General features: G+C 47.4%; 1 protein-coding gene across 2 annotated transcripts in view; it reads left to right on the forward strand.

The window, feature by feature from the left end:
- cracd (capping protein inhibiting regulator of actin dynamics) overlaps nucleotides 1-22,103 on the forward strand; it is a 28,551-nt gene extending 6,448 nt beyond the window's left edge. The window contains exons 1-10 of one of the 2 annotated variants that reach the window (XM_064333990.1): nucleotides 3,771-3,917; nucleotides 8,004-8,088; nucleotides 11,420-11,588; nucleotides 12,128-12,242; nucleotides 13,592-13,744; nucleotides 13,997-14,200; nucleotides 16,912-19,255; nucleotides 19,570-19,787; nucleotides 20,365-20,488; nucleotides 20,842-22,103. In XM_064333990.1, coding sequence (XP_064190060.1) covers nucleotides 8,022-8,088; nucleotides 11,420-11,588; nucleotides 12,128-12,242; nucleotides 13,592-13,744; nucleotides 13,997-14,200; nucleotides 16,912-19,255; nucleotides 19,570-19,787; nucleotides 20,365-20,488; nucleotides 20,842-21,002 — 3,555 coding nt within the window. In that variant the 5' untranslated portion in view covers nucleotides 3,771-3,917; nucleotides 8,004-8,021 and the 3' untranslated portion in view covers nucleotides 21,003-22,103. Of the gene's footprint in view, nucleotides 1-3,770; nucleotides 3,918-8,003; nucleotides 8,089-11,419; nucleotides 11,589-12,127; nucleotides 12,243-13,591; nucleotides 13,745-13,996; nucleotides 14,201-16,911; nucleotides 19,256-19,569; nucleotides 19,788-20,364; nucleotides 20,489-20,841 lie in introns of those variants that run through there. The other variant, XM_064333991.1, reaches the window with a different exon arrangement.
- The last annotated feature ends 324 nt before the right edge of the window (nucleotides 22,104-22,427 follow it).

Consider the following 22,427-nt stretch of genomic DNA (forward strand, 5'->3'; position numbering starts at 1 on the left):
AACATACACCCCAAAGTGTCATAATAAAAGTTGTGGGAGTATAGTGTAAGTGTTAAAGAAATATCAAAACAAATCTGTTTTTATTTGTATCACACTTTTTACAGAAAACCTGTCTCAAAGATGCTTTGCAGAAAAATAGAAAAAACCAGGCCTGAACCACACATAGCAAGCACATTACGTAAAGCAGTGGTGGGAAAATAAAGCCCTGATGGGAAGAAATCTCGAGAGGAACCCGGCCATAGCGGGGGAGCCCATCCTGGCCGGCCCGGGGGTAAAGTAGAGGTAGAATGGATGTAGAAGTAATAAGGGATCCACGGCAGCAGCCAAAATGGGTTGAGTAGGTTACAGTGGAGGTAATAAACTAGATGGAAAAGTAGAGGTCCAAATGAAGGGAGGTGTAGTGCAGTTTAGAGGGGCATGGTGATGCATCTGGGACTTTAGGCTGTGTCAGTACATGAACCAGGGGAGGAAGTAGGCTTGTAGTTCACAGATTGTGGTTTCATTTCCCAGATGTTGCCGTGTCATTTTGTGTTTCTCCAGTAAAATATCCAGCTGTGTAAATAGATTCAGTGTGGGAAAGCTCGCTGGAAGAGTCTGTTACATGGGCTGCCTGCTCCCCTCTGCCGCTACATTGTGACAGTCCCTTCTCTGGGTGCTTGTGCCATTAAATTATATGCTGCTTAGTTAGCAGAGGCTGGCCAGTGGAAGATGGACTCCCCCTCTATAGCCGGGTTCCTCTTGTGATTTCCATTTGGGAGTTTTTTCACCTTATGTACTTGCTCTTTGGGGGTTCAGGCCTGGTGTTTGCTCTGTTTGCTTTTTTTGCCTGGCTACTCTGTAAAGCGTCTTTGTGACAGTTCTCTGCAAAAAGTGCTATACAAATGAAATTGAATTTAATTGAATTTTGTCCGTGATGTACAGTATATCAATGCAACAATTTTGCAGTGCCCTGGGTTCGAATCCCAGCCTGGGCTTTGCTGTGTTGTGTTTGTATGTACTCCCCGTGTCTATGTGAGTTTCCTCTGTGTGAGTGTGCATTCAGTCTCATGACCCCAGAGGACCGCTCTGTGTGACAGTGTGCATTCAGTCTCATGACCCCAGAGGACCGCTCTGTGTGACAGTGTGCATTCAGTCTCATGGTCTCAGAGGACCGCTCTGTGTGAGTGTGCATTCAGTCTCAGGACCCCAGAGGACCGCTCTGCGTGACAGTGTGCATTCAGTCTCATGGTCTCAGAGGACCGCTCTGTGTGACAGTGTGCATTCAGTCTCAGGACCCCAGAGGACCGCTCTGCGTGACAGTGTGCATTCAGTCTCATGGTCTCAGAGGACCGCTCTGTGTGAGTGTGCATTCAGTCTCATGACCCCAGAGGACCGCTCTGTGTGACAGTGTGCATTCAGTCTCATGACCCCAGAGGACCGCTCTGTGTGACAGTGTGCATTCAGTCTCATGACCCCAGAGGACCGCTCTGTGTGACAGTGTGCATTCAGTCTCATGACCCCAGAGGACCGCTCTGTGTGACAGTGTGCATTCAGTCTCAGGACCCCAGAGGACTGCTCTGTGTGACAGTGTGCATTCAGTCTCATGACCCCAGAGGACCGCTCTGTGTGACAGTGTGCATTCAGTCTCAGGACCCCAGAGGACCGCTCTGTGTGACAGTGTGCATTCAGTCTCAGGACCCCAGAGGACCGCTCTGTGTGAGTGTGCATTCAGTCTCATGGTCTCAGAGGACCGCTCTGTGTGACAGTGTGCATTCAGTCTCAGGACCCCAGAGGACCGCTCTGTGTGACAGTGTGCATTCAGTCTCAGGACCCCAGAGGACCGCTCTGTGTGACAGTGTGCATTCAGTCTCAGGACCCCAGAGGACCGCTCTGTGTGACAGTGTGCATTCAGTCTCAGGACCCCAGAGGACCGCTCTGTGTGACAGGGATGTAACAGAATGTTATTCAGGCCCTTAACCTGTCCACCAGAGTGTCACTTATTGAAGTTATGTTTATCATAAACAGTTAAAATGAAGATGTGTCTCCTCTCTCTCATTGATGAAGGGGCTCAGGAGACAGTTATGGTGGGTCGCGTTTAGCCCTCTGTTGAATAGCTCTGCATGCTGGGGAAATTTCAGAGACTCTGTGTAACTAGCACCATCTAGTGGGGAGTTAAGTGTATGTTGGGTACAGAATTACACATGTAAGCGTGTAAATATGCAGCCAAAGCCTGATTTTGGTCAGACTGACAGAGTCTTCCCTGTTGAAGCAGAGACACACACAGTAAAATATCCAGTGTTAATCCAACTCTAACAGTGTTGATTCCACTCTGACAGTGTTAATTCAACTCTAACAGCGTTAATTCAACTCTTCCACATTCCTGCATGAGAGGAGTGTGCATGGGAGGAATGTGCATGAGAGAAGTGTGCATGGGAGGAGTGTGCATGAGAGGAGTGTGCGGGAGTTTCCGATGTGGTAACTACCTCAGGGTGTATATAGTCATAGGGTAAAGGACGTGCATGCGTATGCGTACACACGCACACACATCAAGTAGCAAACACATGCACACAAGCAGAGTCACACGCACAAGCAGTAATTGTTCTCTCGCCATTTTTGTCCATATCTGCATCTCTCTCACGTGCACATGCACAGTTAATCAGGAATGAGCAGCTGTGTGAAAGCTCTTTGTGTTGGTCATTTAGCCAGCCTGTTGATGAAGAATAGTGTTCTGTTTTCCTGCAGGATGAGAGGGCAGGGAGACAGACCCTCGCTTGTGCTGCACTGTCATGGTGATGACGCGTCCTGCAGCTGCTCTGGCTGGCACTGGGGGGACACGCTACAGTTTCAGAAGAACCGGGTCCTAATACTTGCATGACCATTTCCCTGTAGCATGGGGCTCCTGCTGGCTGGTGTTCTAGTGGATTAAAAAGTCAGGTTGTAGTGGAAGGACTTGCTTTGTCTCCCTTGGCACTGTACATTTCCCCTCTCAGGTATTGCTGCACTTCCCTGGCCTCTGCATTTGTGTGCTGGTGGTCAGTGCTGCTGGCCAGTACCTGTATTTGGTGCTGCTGGTCAGTACTGGTGGTTGGTGCTGCAGGTCAGTACTGGTGGTTGGTGCTGCAGGTCAGTATTGGTGGTCGGTGCTGCTGGTCAGTACAGGTGGTTAGTACTATTGATCAGTAATGGTCGTCGGTGCTGCTGGTCAGTATTGGTGGTCAGTGCTGCTGGTCAGTACTGGTGGTCGGTGCTGCTGTTTAGTGCTGCTGGTAAGTGCTGATGGTCAGTACTGCTGGTCAGTGCTGCTGTTTAGTGCTGCTGGTCAGTACTGCTGGTCAGTGCTGATAAGATCTGTAGACCTTTCCAGGGGAGTGGTCAGTTTGTAGGCCCTGTGGGAGCGGGTATTTATATTTTGCAGCCATTAGGTTTTTGAGTGGGTAGAAGTGTAGCATAGTGTTTTCTGGGCAGAATTATTCTGATATATAGGCTTCTGCCAGAAGATATATCATTGGTTGAATGCTGTATGATTTTGTTTTATACATTTCTGCTTCTGTATAGTTTAGTTTTATAATGAAAAGGCCGTAAGAAAAATTGCTGCGGTCTTGTAGGATTTTAAAGTGAATTATTACTAATTTTGTTTGTCAAGCAATATAAAAGAATGCAGATTGGAATAAATAATTATTCTTTTTTTCTTTCTATTATTTCTGCCTTCTCTATTTAAATGCATATCAGTAATTCATATCCATAATTAGACACACAGATATTCACGCATGCACGCACACACACACACACACACATACACACACACACACACACACACACACACACACACATTCACTGCTCCTGCGCACAGTGACACCTGACACTTCAGGTAATGTCCCAGTTCCTGGGTGATAGCAGGTAGTCCAAGCGAATCCTGGTGCACAGGACACAACAATAAGGTAAGACTGCATTCTTACAGGGGCAGGAAACAGGGATAGAAGCTGCATTCATGCGCAGGAGGTATAACTCAAAAGCACTCGCATACTGTTCACTCAGTATGCCAGGACAGGCTAGCTATAGCACCAGCTTAGAGTAACAACAGTTTAAAACACTTTTCTGCTGCGAACATCCGGGTACATCGTTTCATGGTTGAACAGTATTCATTTGTCCTTTATCATTTATGGAAGTGTGTCAGTCATATAAACATATCACTCGGTACAGGTTCGGCATTCTTCATCATAACATTGCAGTTAAGGGGAAAATACAGTTTTTCAGGTTGAGTGCAAAACATGTATATTTGTCTTTATTTTTCTTCTTTATCTTATCTTTGTGGTGCTGTGTTCTTCGTCATAATCAACATCATCCTCTCCATTTCTCTTTTCCCTCTACAATAATCTTACAACACAATATCCTGCATTGAGTTCTCAGTCTGTTCATTTCTGTTTATTTATTTTTCACCCTAACTATAACACTCAAACACACACACACACACACACTCACATACACACACACAGTATGTCTGAGGCTGCAGGGTTAGGGGAGCAGTTGGGTTTGTGTCTCCTCCATCTTTGGGAGGACGGGTGTCAGTTACATGGCGCGCTTGGACGCAAGGTGTTCCCTTGTTCTCTGAGCTCAGTGAAATGGTTGCCATGGAAGCAAAATGTGTGAAACTGCAGGTTACTGTGTCAGAGAGCAGGAGAACAAAAACCCAGAGAGAGACCATACTGGGAGAGAGACTATGCTCAGAGAGAGAGAGAGAGAGAGAGAAAGACCATGCTAGGAGAAAGACTGCTGAGAGGGAGAGAGAGAGACCATGCTAGGAGAAAGACTGCTGAGAGGGAGAGAGAGAGACCATGCTAGGAGAAAGACTGCTGAGAGGGAGAGAGAGAGACCATGCTAGGAGAAAGACTGCTGAGAGGGAGAGAGAGAGACCATGCTAGGAGAAAGACTGCTGAGAGAGAGAGAGAGAGACCATGCTAGGAGAGAGACTGCTGAGAGGGAGAGAGAGAGACCATGCTAGGAGAAAGACTGCTGAGAGGGAGAGAGAGAGACCATGCTAGGAGAAAGACTGCTGAGAGAGAGAGAGAGAGACCATGCTAGGAGAAAGACTGCTGAGAGAGAGAGAGAGAGACCATGCTAGGAGAAAGACTGCTGAGAGAGAGAGAGAGAGACCATGCTAGGAGAAAGACTGCTGAGAGGGAGAGAGAGAGACCATGCTAGGAGAAAGACTGCTGAGAGGGAGAGAGAGAGACCATGCTAGGAGAGACTGCTGAGAGGGAGAGAGAGAGACCATGCTAGGAGAAAGACTGCTGAGAGGGAGAGAGAGAGACCATGCTAGGAGAAAGACTGCTGAGAGGGAGAGAGAGAGACCATGCTAGGAGAAAGACTGCTGAGAGAGAGACTGGTCTGGAGAGATGGTCTGTTTGGAGCGGTACCATTATCTCACAGACACGGTGATAGACTCAACAGTCTTCCTGCCCTAAATGTTCATGTTTGATATGTTGACCCCTTGCGTGGGTCGTGTGTGTGTTTCATGTTTAACACTCAGAGTTTGGGTGTGTGATTCTGCTATAGAAATAAGCTAACTTACATTACAGCAAAGCCCTGTCCTCTAAGCCTGATTACGTTTGGATCTCATGGTTGACCTGCATAATTGTTTTTTTCTTGTGTTTCCTTGGTCTGTGATTAGAAGTGTAAGATAATAATAATAATAATAATAATAATAATACAAAAATGTATTATTTATATAGCACCTTTCAAGCATAGAGCACAAAGTTCTATCCAAAACAGATTTAAAAAAGTTTTAAAATGAAAACACAGGGGGTACAATAAAAGCAGCATAAAAGGGAAGAATGAACAGAAAATAGAATAGCAAAATAGAATATACAAGAATAAAAGGCAATATTAAAACACAAATAATAAAACAAAGAACTAAGCATAGTAAAAGTAAAACATAATAAAGCAAAATAAAAGGAAATGATACAATTCTAAGGAAAAATAGGAGCAACTAGCTATCAGTCATTACAGAAGGCAGCTATTGTATGGAAGGCTGTATGGAAGAGCCTAGGGGCCATTACAGCAATGACTCGATCACCTCTGGATTTAAATTTAGACTGCAGAACAGCCAAAAGCCCAAGGCTGGCAGATCTGAGAGGCCTCTGGGGACAATAAATAGTTAAAAGTTCACAAATATAATTGGGCGCCAAACCATGTAAGGCCTTGGAAGTAATTAATAAAACTAAAAGCAACAGGCAACCAGTGCAGAGAAGCCAGAATTGGGGTGGTATGGGAAGATCACTTACTGCTGCTCAGTAGTCTAGTGGCGGAATCCTGTACAGATTGCAGCTGAGCCATAGTGAAGACATGAGAACAAAGCGTTACAATATTAATTAAAAGATTAATTAAAAGCATGTATGATTCTTTTGGTGGTGCTAAAAGACAAAAATGCTCTAATTTTATAAATGTTCCAAAGTTTTAAAATATGTTGTTCAAAATTCATATTAAAATCAAAGATTCTACCTAAATTCTTTGATATAGACTTCATGTCTGGAGAATGGATATAACTTTCGATAAAGACTTCTGTCTTGTCAAAGTTTATTTGTAGAATGTTCTGAGACATCTAGTCTTTAACCTCAGCTAAACGGTGATGTAAAGCAGCTAACTGATTTATATCATTTGGCTTTACAGAGAGGTACAATTGTGTGTCATCTGCATAGCAGTGATAGGAGATATTATGACGATGGATAATATGACCACCATGAAATATGTGCTGCTGAATTTTTTGTTTCTTTGAGGCCAGTGAGGTAGCAGGTTAAAGGCCTGGCTGTGTGTGGAGGTGAGGTAGCAGGTTAAAGGCCTGGCAGTGTGTGGAGGTGAGGTAGCAGGTTAAAGGCCTGGCTGTGTGTGGAGGTGAGGTAGCAGGTTAAAGGCCTGGCAGTGTGTGGAGGTGAGGTAGCAGGTTAAAGGCCTGGCTGTGTGTGGAGGTGAGGTAGCAGGTTAAAGGCCTGGCTGTGTGTGGAGGTGAGCAAAATGTTTCCTAAAGTTTTTCTGCAGTGGTGCATGACTGTCACGGTGTGCAGCTCAACTAGGTAAAGTGCTCTCAGTACCAAACACCCTCACCCTCCACTGCAGCTTCTCTCAGTACCAAACACCCTCACCCTCCACTGCAGCTTCTCTCAGTACCAAACACCCTCACCCTCCACTGCAGCTTCTCTCAGTACCAAACACCCTCACCCTCCACTGCAGCTTCTCTCAGTACCAAACACCCTCACCCTCCACTGCAGCTTCTCTCAGTACCAAACACCCTCACCCTCCACTGCAGCTTCTCTCACTACCAAACACCCTCACCCTCCACTGCAGCTTCTCTCTGTACCAAACACCCTCACCCTCCACTGCAGCTTCTCTCAGTACCAAACACCCTCACCCTCCACTGCAGCTTCTCTCAGTACCAAACACCCTCACCTCCACCACAGCTTCTCTCAGTAGATTCTACCATCAGACTCTACTCTCAGACTCTCAGTCTACCATCAGACTCTTAGACTCTACCATCAGACTCTACCATCAGATTCTACTCTCAGACTCTATCATCAGACTCTACTCTCAGACTCTCAGACTCTCTACTCTCAGACTCCACCATCAGACTCTACTCTCAGACTCTACCATCAGACTCTGCTCTCAGACTCTACCATCAGACCCTGCTCTCAGTGTCTACTCTGTGACTCTGCTCTCAGGCTGTGTTCTGGGGCTATAGGGATTCTCACCATTATAAGTTAAGTTTTCCAAACCTTATCCAGGTTTCCACTGTCTCGAGTGTGCTGGGCTTGAAACGGTGACCTACATGGTCTGTTTATGGTCCAATGTGGTCTCTGTGGGGTCCCATGTAGTGTGTGTGGGGTCCTATGTGGTCTGTGTCTGGTCCAGTGTCATCATATGTGGTCAGTATGGGGTCCTATGGCGTCTGTATGTGGGTGTAGCATAAGCAATCTATGTGAGGTCTTATGGTAAAAGACCCATATTCAGAACACTTCTGCCCTTGTATATTGCAGATCAACCTTATAGTTACCATGGCAACAGATGTCCAAGAAACAAACCATGATGTTTGTTTAGAGGTATCAGTACAGAAAACCCCAGGTAAATACAGATTGCTTTGGACCAAAACTTAAACAGACAGCCCTTCTGCTGTGATATTGGACACTCATTCAAGTTACATGTTACCAAATTAATGATGAAATGATCATCCTTCATACTTACTCCTACTCTGATTTTGGCTGTCTCTTTAAGAGTTGTGGCATGTTTGTGAAACACACAGATATGTGCTGTTTTCTTTGGGCTGTTACTACCTGCAGTGGAGTGTGTTTATACATGCGAACGCACACATTCAGCACACAGCTTCATTTCAGTGCCAAACTCAGATTAACTTCATTTCAGTGCCAAATTCAAATTGACTGCATTTCAGTGCCAGACTCAGATTAACTTCATTTCAGTTCCAGACTCAGATTAATTTAATTTCAGTGCCAGACTCAGATTAACTGCATTTCAGTGCCAGACTCAGATTAACTGCATTTCAGTGCCAGACTCAGATTAACTTCATTTCAGTGCCAGACTCAGATTAACTGCATTTCAGTGCCAGACTCAGATTAACTGCATTTCAGTGCCAGACTCAGATTAACTGCATTTCAGTGCCAGACTCAGATTAACTGCATTTCAGTGCCAGACTCAGATTAACTGCATTCCAGTTCTAAATTTTAAATCCATTACAGGAAAACCACCGCAGGATGTGTGAACGTCCTGTACATCAACATTGCAGGATTTTGCTTGGGAATGAAAGGAGTATTATTGTTATTTGCTTCAAGTTAATAACTCTCACATTCAATCTATATTTATGTTCAATCAGTTAAAAATATTTTTTTTCAACTGGAGAAATTTTTGAAATATAAATAAAAGATCAGTCTACACTAGCGCATCAACTACAATAGGGTAGGGGAACATCAGAGTTGCAGTACTGATACAGTGTTGTTCCAGTGTCTGTGTTAATGAGAACTATAACAGAGTCATGGTGTAGTTGTAGTGTGTGTGTTAATGAGAACTACAGTCGAGTTGCAGCGTAATTGTAGTGTGTGTGTTAATGAGAACTACAGTGGAGTTACAGCATAATTGTAGTGTCTGTGTTAATGAGAACTACAGTGGAGTTACAGCGTAATTGTAGTGTCTGTGTTAATGAGAACTACAGTGGAGTTACAGCGTAATTATAATGTCTGTGTTAATGAGAACTTCTCCAGTTTCCCTGTGGTACATGCTCAAGGTAATGTGGAATAAAATCCACTGCTTTATGGGCTCCTAAACCAAAGGTCACCATGGAGACATTGGTTTATGAGCTTCCATTCCAACATTGCGCAACTAGTACCATGGGCTCAAAGATTTTTACCTGGAGTATAGAAACAGTTCATATATCAGACCCAGCTGGAGGTTATGTTTATAGTCAGGAGCTGAAATCTCAACTTTTGTGACCTGAAAAAAAAGGCATTTGTCCCACATAGAGATGGTTCTGTAGGGAGTGAGTACCCAAACCGAACTGCATTCCAGACTTCATAACATGTTGAATGTGATTGAATGGATCTCTGATGTAGGTGCAATCATGAACACCAGCTTGGACCTGGGTGTAGACCCTTTACAGGGTCCTGGATGTATACAACTGTGTGTTCAATGAAAAATGTTTTATGTACAACTGTGCACATTCCATGGAAGTGCTGTAGGTCCGCTCATGCTTTGGTTGTGGTAGTGCTATGAGCAGGTACATCCCATGCATGTGCAGAGTTTGTGTTTTTGGGTTATTGTGTGTGTTTGGCCTCACCTCCAGCCACCTGCTTTCCTCCTCAGGTGTGTTGCTGTCTGCTTGTAGAAGCGTGTGTGTGTGTTTGTGTGTGTGATCTGCAGCTGCTCTGTGTCTGTGTGTGATCTGCAGCTGTGGCTGTGCTGTGTGTGTGATCTGCAGCTGCGCTGTGTGTTTGTGATCTGCAGCTGCTCTGTGTCTGTGTGTGATTTGCAGCTGCAGCTGCGCTGTGTGTGTAATCTGCAGCTGCAGCTGCATGTGTGATCTGCAGCAGCACTGTGTGTTTGTGATCTGCAGCTGCAGCTGCGTGTGTGATCTGCAGCTGCAGCTGCACTGTGTGTGTGTGAGATCTGCAGCTGCACTGTGTGTGTGTGTGATCTGCAGCTGCACTGTGTGTGTGTGTGTTCTGCAGCTGCACTGTGTGTGTGTGTGTGTGTGATCTGCAGCTGCACTGTGTGTGTGTGTGTGTGTGTGTGTGATCTGCAGCTGCCCTGTGTGTGTGTGTGATCTGCAGCTGCGCTATGTGTGTGTGATCTGCAGCTGCACTGTGTGTGTGTGTGATCTGCAGCTGCGCTGTGTGTGTGTGTGTGATCTGCAGCTGCACTGTGTGTGTGTGTGTGTGTGTGTGAGATCTGCAGCTGCGCTGTGTGTGTGTGTGTGATCTGCAGCTGTGCTGTGTGTGTGTGTGATCTGCAGCTGCACTGTGTGCGTGTGTGATCTGCAGCTGCGCTGTGTGTGTGATCTGCAGCTGCACTGTGTGTGTGTGTGTGATCTTCAGCTGTGCTGTGTGTGTGTGTGATCTGCAGCTGCGCTGTGTGTGTGTGTGTGTGATCTGCAGCTGCGCTGTGTGTGTGTGTGTGATCTGCAGCTGCATTGTGTGTGTGTGTGTGTGTGATCTGCAGCTGCGCTGTGTGTGTGTGTGATCTGCAGCTGCGCTGTGTGTGTGTGTGTGATCTGCAGCTGCGCTGTGTGTGTGTGATCTGCAGCTGCGCTGTGTGTGTGTGTGTGATCTGCAGCTGCGCTGTGTGTGTGTGTGATCTGCAGCTGCGCTGTGTGTGTGTGTGTGTGTGATCTGCAGCTGCGCTGTGTGTGTGTGTGATCTGCAGCTGCGCTGTGTGTGTGTGTGTGATCTGCAGCTGCGCTGTGTGTGTGTGTGTGTGTGTGATCTGCAGCTGCGCTGTGTGTGTGTGTGTGTGATCTGCAGCTGCGCTGTGTGTGTGTGTGTGTGTGATCTGCAGCTGCGCTGTGTGTGTGTGTGTGTGATCTGCAGCTGCGCTGTGTGTGTGTGTGTGTGTGTGTGATCTGCAGCTGCGCTGTGTGTGTGTGTGATCTGCAGCTGCGCTGTGTGTGTGTGTGATCTGCAGCTGCGCTGTGTGTGTGTGTGTGATCTGCAGCTGCGCTGTGTGTGTGTGTGTGTGTGATCTGCAGCTGCGCTGTGTGTGTGTGTGATCTGCAGCTGCGCTGTGTGTGTGTGTGATCTGCAGCTGCGCTGTGTGTGTGTGTGTGTGTGTGATCTGCAGCTGCGCTGTGTGTGTGTGTGATCTGCAGCTGCGCTGTGTGTGTGTGTGATCTGCAGCTGCGCTGTGTGTGTGTGTGATCTGCAGCTGCACTGTGTGTGTGTGTGATCTGCAGAGCGCAGGACGCAGGGCAAATTCCAGCCCTTTCGCAGGCTGTTTGCCAAGCGGAAGAAGAGGCAGCCTGAGCGTGGCGTGGAGCAGAAGCAGCTGAGAGCCAGCCGGTCCAACGGCGATGTGCGCAACAGGCTCAGCTCAGAGGATGAAGCCAGCTGCCCAAATCTGAGGTACTGACATTTTACTCCAACCTCACCTATAGGCTAATTCTGTAGGACTGTGAGCTGGTGTCTGTGTGTGTATGTGTGTGAGTCTGTGTGTGTGTGTGCGTGTGTATGTGTGTGTGTGTGCGTGTGTATGTGTGTGTGTGTGTGTGTGTGTGTGTGTGTTTGAGTCTGTGTGTGTGTGTATGTGTGTGTGTGAGTATGTGAGTGTGTGTGTGTGTTTGAATCTGTGTGTGTGTGAGTGTGTGTGTGTGTGAGTGTGTGTGTGTAGGTGTGTGAGTGTGTGTGTGTGAGTATGTGAGTGTGTGAGTGTATGTGTGTAGGTGTGTTGAGTGTGTGTGTGTGTTGAGTCTGTGGTGTGTGAGTGTGTGTGGTATGTGGTGTGTGTGTGTGTGTCTGTGTGTGTGTGATGTGTGTGTGTGTGTGTGTGTTTGAGTCTGTGTGTGTGTGTGTGTGTGTGTGAGTATGTGAGTGTGTGAGTGTATGTGTGTAGGTGTGTGTGAGTGTGTGTGTGTGTTGCTCATGCTTTCTTGTGGGTTTTGCAGGGAGCTGAACAGTCGCTGTCTGTCACACGACAGTGTTTTTGTCCCAGACCCACCAGGGGAACCCCAGTCAACCATGTCCCAGGACAATGTCTCAGATAAAGTGAGAAACCTACAGGTGTGTCCACCTGAACTACCACTAACCTTTACTCTCTAACATTATTCACACCGCAATCAAGATTAACAAAAATAACCTCAAATAAATAATAAGAGTACTGAGCTATATTTCAATTCTAGACATGGAATATTTAGTACTTTAATAATGATTCAGTAGGAAATTCAGAACAGAGACCGATTGTGAAAAGAGACAGAACACTCACAGTATAAAGTGTGTGTTTGTGAACAGAGACAGATCACTCACTGTATAAAGTGTGTGTTTGTGAACAGAGACAGATCACTCACAGTATAAAGTGTGTGTTTGTGAACAGAGACAGATCACTCACAGTATAAAGTGTGTGTTTGTGAACAGAGACAGATCGCCCACAGTATAAAGTGTGTGTTTGTGAACAGAGACAGATCACTCACAGTATAAAGTGTGTGTTTGTGAACAGAGACAGATCACTCACAGTATAAAGTGTGTGTTTGTGAACAGAGACAGATCACTCACTGTATAAAGTGTGTGTTTGTGAACAGAGACAGATCACTCACAGTATAAAGTGTGTGTTTGTGAACAGAGACAGATCACTCACAGTATAAAGTGTGTGTTTGTGAACAGAGACAGATCACTCACAGTATAAAGTGTGTGTTTGTGAACAGAGACAGATCACTCACAGTATAAAGTGTGTGTTTGTGAACAGAGACAGATCACTCACAGTATAAAGTGTGTTTGTGAACAGAGACAGATCACTCACAGTATAAAGTGTGTGTTTGTGAACAGAGACAGATCACTCACAGTATAAAGTGTGTGTTTGTGAACAGAGACAGATCACTCACAGTATAAAGTGTGTGTTTGTGAACAGAGACAGATCACTCACAGTATAAAGTGTGTGTTTGTGAACAGAGACAGATCACTCACAGTATAAAGTGTGTGTTTGTGAACAGAGACAGATCACTCACAGTATAAAGTGTGTGTTTGTGAACAGAGACAGATCACTCACAGTATAAAGTGTGTGTTTGTGAACAGAGACAGATCACTCACAGTATAAAGTGTGTGGTTTGTGAACAGAGACAGATCACTCACAGTATAAAGTGTGGGTTTGTGAACAGAGACAGATCACTGTCACAAGTATAAAGTGTGTGTTTGTGAACAGAGACAGATCACTCACAGTATAAGTTTTAGTGTGGTGTTTTGAACAGAGACAGATCACTCACAGTATAAAGTGTGTGTTTGTGAACAAGCGATGGGAACAGATCACTCACAGTATAAAGTGTGTGTTTGTGAACAGAGACAGATCACTCACAGTATAAAGTGTGTGTTTGTGAACAGAGACAGATCACTCACAGTATAAAGTGTGTGTTTGTGAACAGAGACAGATCGCCCAAAGTATAAAGTTTGGGCCGAAGCCTCACTCCTCGAGGGAGAGCGAGGGAAGCTCTGATGAGGAAGACACGCCCACAAGCCCCCTGCAGGTGCAGGCACAGGTGGAGGTGGAGGCGGAGGCAGAGCCAGGGCTGTCACAGGTAAATGTGTGATGGGGGGGGGGGGGGGAGCCAGAGCTGTCAAGGTAAACTTGAACCAGATGTACAATGTTTTAGTCATTGGCTATTTTTCAAAATGTCATTCCTCTTTTCGTAAAAGTTTAAAACGGGTCAGTTTGACCCAAACTGAACAGAAGGCTGGCATGCCTGAGTTGAGTGAACAGTCACCTGTCAGTCATTTGTGGAAATGAGTGGCAGGCCAGGTGCTGAGAGTGTGGTTGTCATGGTGAGCAGGGAGGAATCCAGATGGCGGCAGCGGTGGTGGTGAAGTCTCCCCGGTCTAAGAGAGCCCCCCCAGCAGCCGGCACTATCGAGTCCATCAACCTGGACGCTGTGCCACAGTCCTGCCCCCGCCTGGACAGCACCGCCGCCCGCCACAAGCTGTCTGTCAAACCCAAAAACCAGCGCGTGTCACGCAAGCACAGGAGGACCACCCAGGTGAGGCAGCGAGGGTGGAGGGGGGTTTACTGCATGAATGGTCCCCACACAAATCTTAACTGTGTCAGTACTGACTGACTCACCTGGGCGACACAACTGGGAGTCACACCTGGCTTTAGCACCACCCAGGATGGAGGGTTTCAGTTGGCCCCGATCACAGAATTTCAGTGCTCACATGTGGCCCCTGCTGGTTGTTGGGGGTAACTGCACGTCCACATGTTGAGCTCCATATGAAGTGTCTTCCTCCAGCTGTCCCTGTCAGCCCAGCTGGCGCACTGCAGTGTGATAAGTGGCATGATTTGGAGGAGTGCACATTCTCGTGCTTTTCTGATCGATAGACTAAGTTGCAGCAATATGTGGAGCAAAAAGGGGGAAAAGTATTAAAAATGTTTCAAAGTTCTCAAAATAATTGCACTGCTCCCTGTAAAATAGTAATAGATAATTAATTTAATATTGATTGGAATAAATGTTAATACATATCAGTGTTAGTCATCAGTTTTTATTTGTATTGTAAAACATTTTAGTCAGTACAAAATCCCTCACTCACCCAGAGTGAACACATATTGGATTTTTTTATTTAAATAAACAAAAAATAACTGGGCAGGGGCAAGTGGATAACAAAGAATCACAAACTGTGATGTGACAAATGTATGTAGCTGACTGTATCGTACTGTAGCTGACTGTATCGTACTGTAGCTGACTGTATCTGACTGTATCGTACAGTAGCTGACTGTATCGTACTGTATTATACTGTAGCTGACTGTATCTGACTGTATCGTACTGTAGCTGACTGTAGCTGACTGTATCGTACTGTAGCTGACTGTAGCTGACTGTATCTGACTGTATCATACTGTAACTGACTATCGGACTGTAGCTGACTGTATCATACTGTAGCTCACTGTATGTGACTGTATTATACTGTAGCTGACTGTATCGTACTGTAGCTCACTGTATGTGACTGTATTATACTGTAGCTGACTGTATTGTACTGTAGCTGACTATATCTGACTATCATACTGTAGCTGACTGTATCTTACTGTAGCTGACTGTATCATACTGTAGCTGATTGTAGCTAACTGTTGGTGACTGTAGCTGACTGTATCATACTGTAGTTGACTGTAGCTACCTGTGCCTGACTGTAGCTAACTGTAGGTGAATGTAGCTAACTGTAGCTGACTGTATCATACTGTGGCTGACTGTAGCTACCTGTGTCTGACTGTAGCTAAATGTAGGTGACTGTAGCTGACTGTATCTTACTGTAGCTAACTGTAGCTGACTGTATCATACTGTGGCTGAATGTAGCTACCTGTGCCTGACTGTAGCTGACTGTAGCTAAATGTAGGTGACTGTAGCTGACTGTATCTTACTGTAGCTAACTGTAGCTGACTGTAGCATACTATAGTTTTCTGCTGGCCGTTGGTTAGCCAAAATGATATTGTTACACAAAGCCACAGCTAGAGTACTGGAAAAACATTATCTTTACTCAGCATTAAACAGGCTAACTAGATGCAACCAGTTTGTCCCCTTGGTCTCCAGTGATGATGACACACACAAAAAAACATCAATACACACAGTATAGTAAACCCAATAAGTTGAAAACTAAACTTTTGGTTTTGAATAGCAAGCAGGCGCCAATATAACTTTATTTAAAACTCTCTGTGATGTCTCTTGGAGTCCCCCCCCCTCCCCCCAACAAACTCCAATAACTACCCAGCCCCAAAAATGGCAACCTGGCAACTCTGCTCCACTCAGTTGGTTTACATGGTGTTTGAAAAAGTTGATTTATTATTTTAGTCCGGCTAAAACTGGACTTTGAAAAAATCGACTTAGTACAATTTCAGTCAGACTAAAATGTTTACATGATTTTAAGAGTCAGTCTAACATACCTAGATAATGCGGTTGGGGGTCGATTTACTATGGCATATATACGCTTCAATTGGCAAAAATGGCCTAGGCGTTCTGTGCATGTTCCGTAGGTTAGAGGTTCCGCTGCCACAGGTAATTAACCCGGAAGTCGAACAGCGAGTGCGCAGTCGAGGAGGTATCATGGCGAAAAAACACATTTCTGGACGGATGAGGAGACCAACTTCATGTTATCGCAACTAAAGGAGTTAAATATCCTAAAATACATGGATGGAAGAAAAACGCAGAATGGCAAACTATTCAAAAAAGTTACGACAAAATTGGAGGAAGCAGGATTTATAAGAAGCCCTGAGCAGATCCGCTTGTTACTAGCTACCTGTTGTACTGTGATGCAAAAGGTCAACCAGAAGAAAGTCTTCGTCAGACACACCTCGTTCAATAAATCAGTTCTTTCCGAGTCATGTATATTGGGACAATGACAGTAGTACAATTAAATCTCATCTTTGGCCAAATCAAGCTATTAATATAGATCGATTTCAACTGTGCATGTAAACATAGTGAGTAAATAATGTTAAAGGAGGTGAAAAAAAGCATCTTTTGTTTGCCATAAAATGTAAAAATTATTAAAGCTGACATATCTGTAGAATTGCAATCTCCCTTGTTTTATACATATGTATTTAAATATTATGTATTTATCTGTGTGTTATACCTGATTATTCATAAATGATGAAAGATTGAGTGTGCTTGAAATCAATTAGATTTTGCGTGCTTACGTTAGAAATTGAGTGTAGTTAGTGTTTTTACTTGGTGTTGTGGTTTAGGGAACAATAACATGTTTTATATTTTAGGATCTGCAGGATGTGTCCCACCCTGGAGTTCTTCAGGAAGAGCCAGAACCACAGGCAAGAGCTCCCAGCATGCCCTGGGGCCACAAAGACCAGTCTGAGTACAAACTCCCCCAAGAATCAAAGAAACAGAAACTACATGAGGAAGAGGAGCAGACACTCCAAGAGCTGGAACAGAGGGAGGAGAGACAAAAAGAAGAGGAGCAAAAGAGTGAGGAGGACAGACCAAGAGTAGAGATGCAAATGAGAGAAGAGGAGGTACAAAAGAGAGAGGAGAGACAGAGAGAAGAACAACAGAGGCAGAGAGATGAACTGCGTAAGAAAACAGAGGAGGAGGAGAGACAGAGGGAAGAGGAGCAATGGAGGGAGGAGGAGCGACAGAGAGAGGAGGAGAGACAGAGAGAGGAGGTGCGAAAGAGAGAGGAGCAATGGAGAGAGGAGGAGCAAAAGAGAGAGGAGGAGCGACAGAGAGAAGAGGCGCGAAAGAGAGAGGAGATACAAAGAGAGGAGGAGAGACAAAAAGAGGAGGTGCGAAAGAGAGAGGAGGTACAAAAGAGGGAGGAGGAGAGACAGAGAGAGGAGGTACGAAAGAGGGAGGAGGAGCGACAGAGAGAGGAGGTGCAAAAGAGAGAGGAAGAGAAACAAAGAGAGGAGGAGCGACAGAGAGAGGAGGTACAAAAGATAGAAGAGGAGCGACAGAGAGAGGAGGTACGAAAGAGGGAAGAACACCTGCGCTTGGTGGAAGAGACGCAGAAGAGAGTGCAGCAGGAGGAGAGAGAGCGGCAGGATGCTGAGAAACAGAGGATCCAAGACATGGAGGAGAAGAGGCGGGGAGAAGAGCACAGGGTGAGGGAGGCAGAAGTGCAGAAGGAGGAGAAGCAGCAGGAAGAGGAGGAGAAAGAGGAGGACCTGGGCAGCAGGCAGCAGCAGGCTGAGGAGCTGCGCTGGCGAGAGATGGAGGATAGGCAGCGACCTTTCACCTTTAAGGTGTCCTCTGGAGAGAAGCAGATTCTCTTCCAAAAGGTCAACCTGACTCCTGTGACACCCTGCAACCAGCAAGGCGGCGCCTCTGACAGCAAGGAGGTGCGGACGGCTCCCACAGGAAGCGCAGACTCGCCGCTGCTCCCTGGCTCGCTGTATGTGCCACACACCGCTATCCTGGTGACGGGGGCGCAGCTGTGTGGCGCTGCCGTCAACCTGGACCAGATCAGAGACCCGGCGTGCAAGTCCCTGCTGGGCCTGGCCGAGGACAGGAGGGCCGCAGTGGTGCAGCCCGTCAGGAGCGCGGGGAAGACCAAATCCCTAAAGGACAGCTCCGCCGAGCAGGCCAGCGCCGCCGTCCTGGCAGAGTGGGCCAGCATCCGGTCTAGGATCTTCCGCGGAGCAGAGGGCGGAGCAGAGGGCGGGGCAGAGGGCGGGGTCGAGGGCGGGGTCGAGGCGGGCGGGAGGGGGAGGGATGCTCGGCCCACCAGCGAGGACCTGAGCCAGAAGTTCGTCTCCCACGGCAACCTCCGCAAGACCCTGTCTGCCAACGCAAAGTTCTCCATCACTCCAGCACGGCGGAAATTTCCAGACACCTCCCGGTCCTGTGAGGGGGCGCAACGCGAGCCCCCCTCCCCCGAGCCAGCCGCCTCCCAGGCCCCTCCCAAGCACGGGAAGACCGTGCGGATTGCAGATGGGACAGAGGGATGTGTGTTTGCCAAAGATCTCCCTTCCTTCCTGGTACCCAGCCCGCCCCCGGGGTCCCCCAAAACCCGGCCGCTGTCCGAGGCCCTGAGCCTCGGCGACCTCGAGGCCAAAGTGGGGGGTGAGGGGAAGGGCCCCGGGGCGGAGGACAAGCCCTCTCCATTCGGGATCAAACTGCGGCGGACCAACTTCTCTCTGCGCTTCCACAGCGAGCAGCCCACGGAGAAGAGAAAGAAGCGCTACAGCGCCGGTGACAGCTTTGAGGGGATCCCCACCCCCCTGACCCCCACTCACCCTGATCTGGAAGGCTCTGTGTTCCCCAGCCCCACGTCTCCCCTGCGGGAGGATGGTGGCAAGCCCCCGCTTCCCGCGGGAGGGGCGTCCGATCTGGCAGCGCTGTCCTGCAGGCCGCCTGTGTTTCAGAAACCGTGTGTCGCCCCAAAACCCCCCAGTGCCACACCACCCCCCTCTCCTCTCTCCAGGGGGAACAGGAGCGCAGAGGGGGCAGGGTGGGAGCGGGGAGAGCACTGCAGGGCAGAACTTGCCTCCCAACAGTCTAGCCGGCAGGAAGAGGTGGAGCTTAAGGAGAAAAGATCCTTCTTCCCGTCCATCAACATTCCCTGGAGGGAGAAGGGAGACAGGAGGGCTGAACTCAGGCGAGGTGAATGACCACTCCCACATTAGGCTCAGGCCAGGTGTGACCACTCCCACATTAGGCTCAGGCCAGGTGTGACCACTCCCACATTAGGCTCAGGCCAGGTGTGACCACACCCACATTAGGCCCATGCCAGGTGTGACCACTCACACATTAGGCTCAGGCCAGGTGTGACCACACCCACATTAGGCTCAGGCCAGGTGTGACCACTCACACATTAGGCTCTGGCCAGGTGAGGGACTATGCCCATGGTTGTGGTAATAGTTGTAATTATATGTGTGGCTGCAGTCATTGAGGCCTGGTTGTGGTTGTCTCTGCAGAAAAGCCCTCGTTGCAGAGCAGGCACTCGTTGGACAGTGCGCGCACACAGGAGAAGGAGGCGGGGCCTCTGTGGATCACTCTCGCGCTGCAGAAACAGAAGGGGTTCCGAGACCAGCAGCTGAGCCGGGAGGAGAGGCGACACATGAGGGAGGTCAAGCTGGCTGAGAAGCAAGCGAAAGACCGAGAGACCGTATGTACTGACAGCCATGGGTCAGCACTGAGTGCTACAGCATACACATGCACTGACCACTGTTGGCTGCTTCCCTAATCTAAACCTTAGACAGTAAAGCAACATAGACATGTATATTTATACAGATACTCCTGGGACTAATACTGCCCTATCCTTCACAGAGCGTCCTTACCTGGGACTAATACTGCCCTATCCTTCATAGAGTGCACTCACCTGGGACTAATACTGCCCTATCCTTCACAGAGTGCATTCACCTGAGACTAATACCGCCCTATTCTTCACAGCGTGCACTCACCTGGGACTAATACTGCCCTATCCTTCACAGAGTGCGCTCACCTGGGACTAATACTGCCCTATCCTTCACAGAGTGCGCTCACCTGGGACTAATACTGCCCTATCCTTCACAGAGTGCGCTCACCTGGGACTAATACTGCCCTATCCTTCACAGAGTGCGCTCACCTGAGACTAATACCGCCCTATCCTTCACAGAGTGCGCTCACCTGGGACTAATCCTATCCTACAGAGGCCTACCCTATACTGCCTCTTCACAGAGTGCACTCACCTGACAATACTCCATCCTTCCGTACGCTCACATCCCTGAAACCAGAGTAGCAGCACCGTCCCCAAACCGCACCCCCCGCCAGAGGAGAGGCCCGACATGCTACTCAGCAAGTTTGAGCGCAGAGAGAACCTGAGGAAGTCTAATACTCTGCCAACCTCAGTCACAGGTGAGCCTCAATCACAGGTGAGAGCCCCAATCCTGTAAAACAGCTCAATGGCTTCTGTCCCATTTGGCTGAATGATGCTGCTTCTGTGCTGAACAAGGTAAGGCCTGTTTGAACTGCTGAAGGGAGCGGCACTCCTACAATGACTCTGAGCAGCTCTAGCCTCCTTGTGTTAGCCGTAGCGGTGACTCTGGCCTCCTTGTGTTAGCTGTAGCGGTGACTTTGGCCTCCTTGTGTTAGCCATAGCGGTGACTCTGGCCTCCTTGTGTTAGCCGTAGTGGTGACTCTTACAGCTCTAGCCTCCTTGTATTAGCTGTAGCAGTGACTCTTATAGCTCTAGCCTCCTTGTGTTGCAGTTGAGATTGCGGACTCCACCACCTCTCCCCCAGCAGTGAAAGATGTGACCAAACGCTTCCCTTCCTCTGATTCGCCGGCCGTTTCCACGGAGCCCGCCTGGCTTGCTCTGGCCAAACGCAAAGCCAAAGCCTGGAGCGACTGCCCCCAGATTATCAAGTGAATCCCTCAACAGCCTCACATTCCCAAAACCCCATCCTGGAAGCTCCCTCAACAACCTCACATTCCCAAAACCCCATCCTGGAAGCTCCCTCAACAGGCTCACATTCCCAAAACCCCATCCTGGAAGCTCCCTCAACAACCTCACATTCCCAAAACCCCATCCTGGAAGCTCCCTCAACAGGCTCACATTCCCAAAACCCCATCCCAGAAGCTTCCTCAACAACCTCATGTTCCCAAAAGACCATCCCAGAAGCTCCCTCAACAACCTCATATTCCCAAAACCCCATCCCAGAAGCTCCCTCAACAACCTCATATTCCCAAAACACCATCCCAGAAGCTCCCTCAACAACCTCATATTCCCAAAACACCATCCCAGAAGCTCCCTCAACAACCTCATATTCCCAAAACCCCATCCCAGAAGCTCCCTGAACAACCTCATATTCCCAAAACCCCATCCCACATGCTCCCTCAACAAACTCATATTCCCAAAACCCCATCCTGGAAGCTTCCTCAACAACCTCATATTCCCAAAACCCCATCCCACATGCTCCCTCAACAAACTCATATTCCCAAAACTCAATCCCGGAAACTTCCCCTGCCCCACCTCCCCAAATCACTCTCCACGAAGTATCTCTGAAGAATGGTTCTATACCCTCACACTCACATAGTCATGTTTGGTCTGACACCCTTAGAAGTTCATGTTTGTTTTTACGTCCTTAAATGGTCATGTTTGTTTTTATACCCTTAAACGGTCATGTTTGACTCGTTTGACACATAGTTGTGGTTGTTTCTGTACCCTCACTTTGTGCAGAGTTCAGAGAGGACAGTGTGAATCTGAGTGCGTGGTAGTGTATGGTGCATGGTGTATGAACAGTACGTATGATGTGGTAAACAGTATATAATGTATGTGGCAAATGATATTGGGCACATAGTTTATTGTGTGGTGTGTGAGGTATAGGGCAAATGATGCATGACATTATCATTCACATTAGCACAGTAAATGGTCAGCAGTAATTCAGTAGAGGCACATTAAATAATTGGTATTGTCCAAATCTGGATGTAACGTGTCCTGGGTGTCCCCCGGAAAAACAGTGCAGGTGAAGTGAGCCGCGGTGTTCACCTGCTGAAAACATGACTACACAATGCCCATTTTTAATAGCACACATTTATTAAATGGTTCAACAAAATTATGGATATCTGGACAGGGCTGTAAAATAGGTTTAGTGCTAGTAAGGCAAAAATTTGGCAGCACAGAGAAACAAATTGTAGCACAAACCTACAGATAATTTTGATAATAATACAAACTTTAAACGGTGTGACAAATTACATGGTATGCTTTTATTATAAAAACAAAAATTAACGAGTTAAGTGCAAAACAAATGTGTATTATCAAACCATTTATCTATAAATCATAACTGCCGTACAT

The sequence above is a fragment of the Anguilla rostrata genome, chromosome 4, assembly GCF_018555375.3.
Source record: "Anguilla rostrata isolate EN2019 chromosome 4, ASM1855537v3, whole genome shotgun sequence".
Taxonomy (NCBI): domain Eukaryota; kingdom Metazoa; phylum Chordata; class Actinopteri; order Anguilliformes; family Anguillidae; genus Anguilla; species Anguilla rostrata.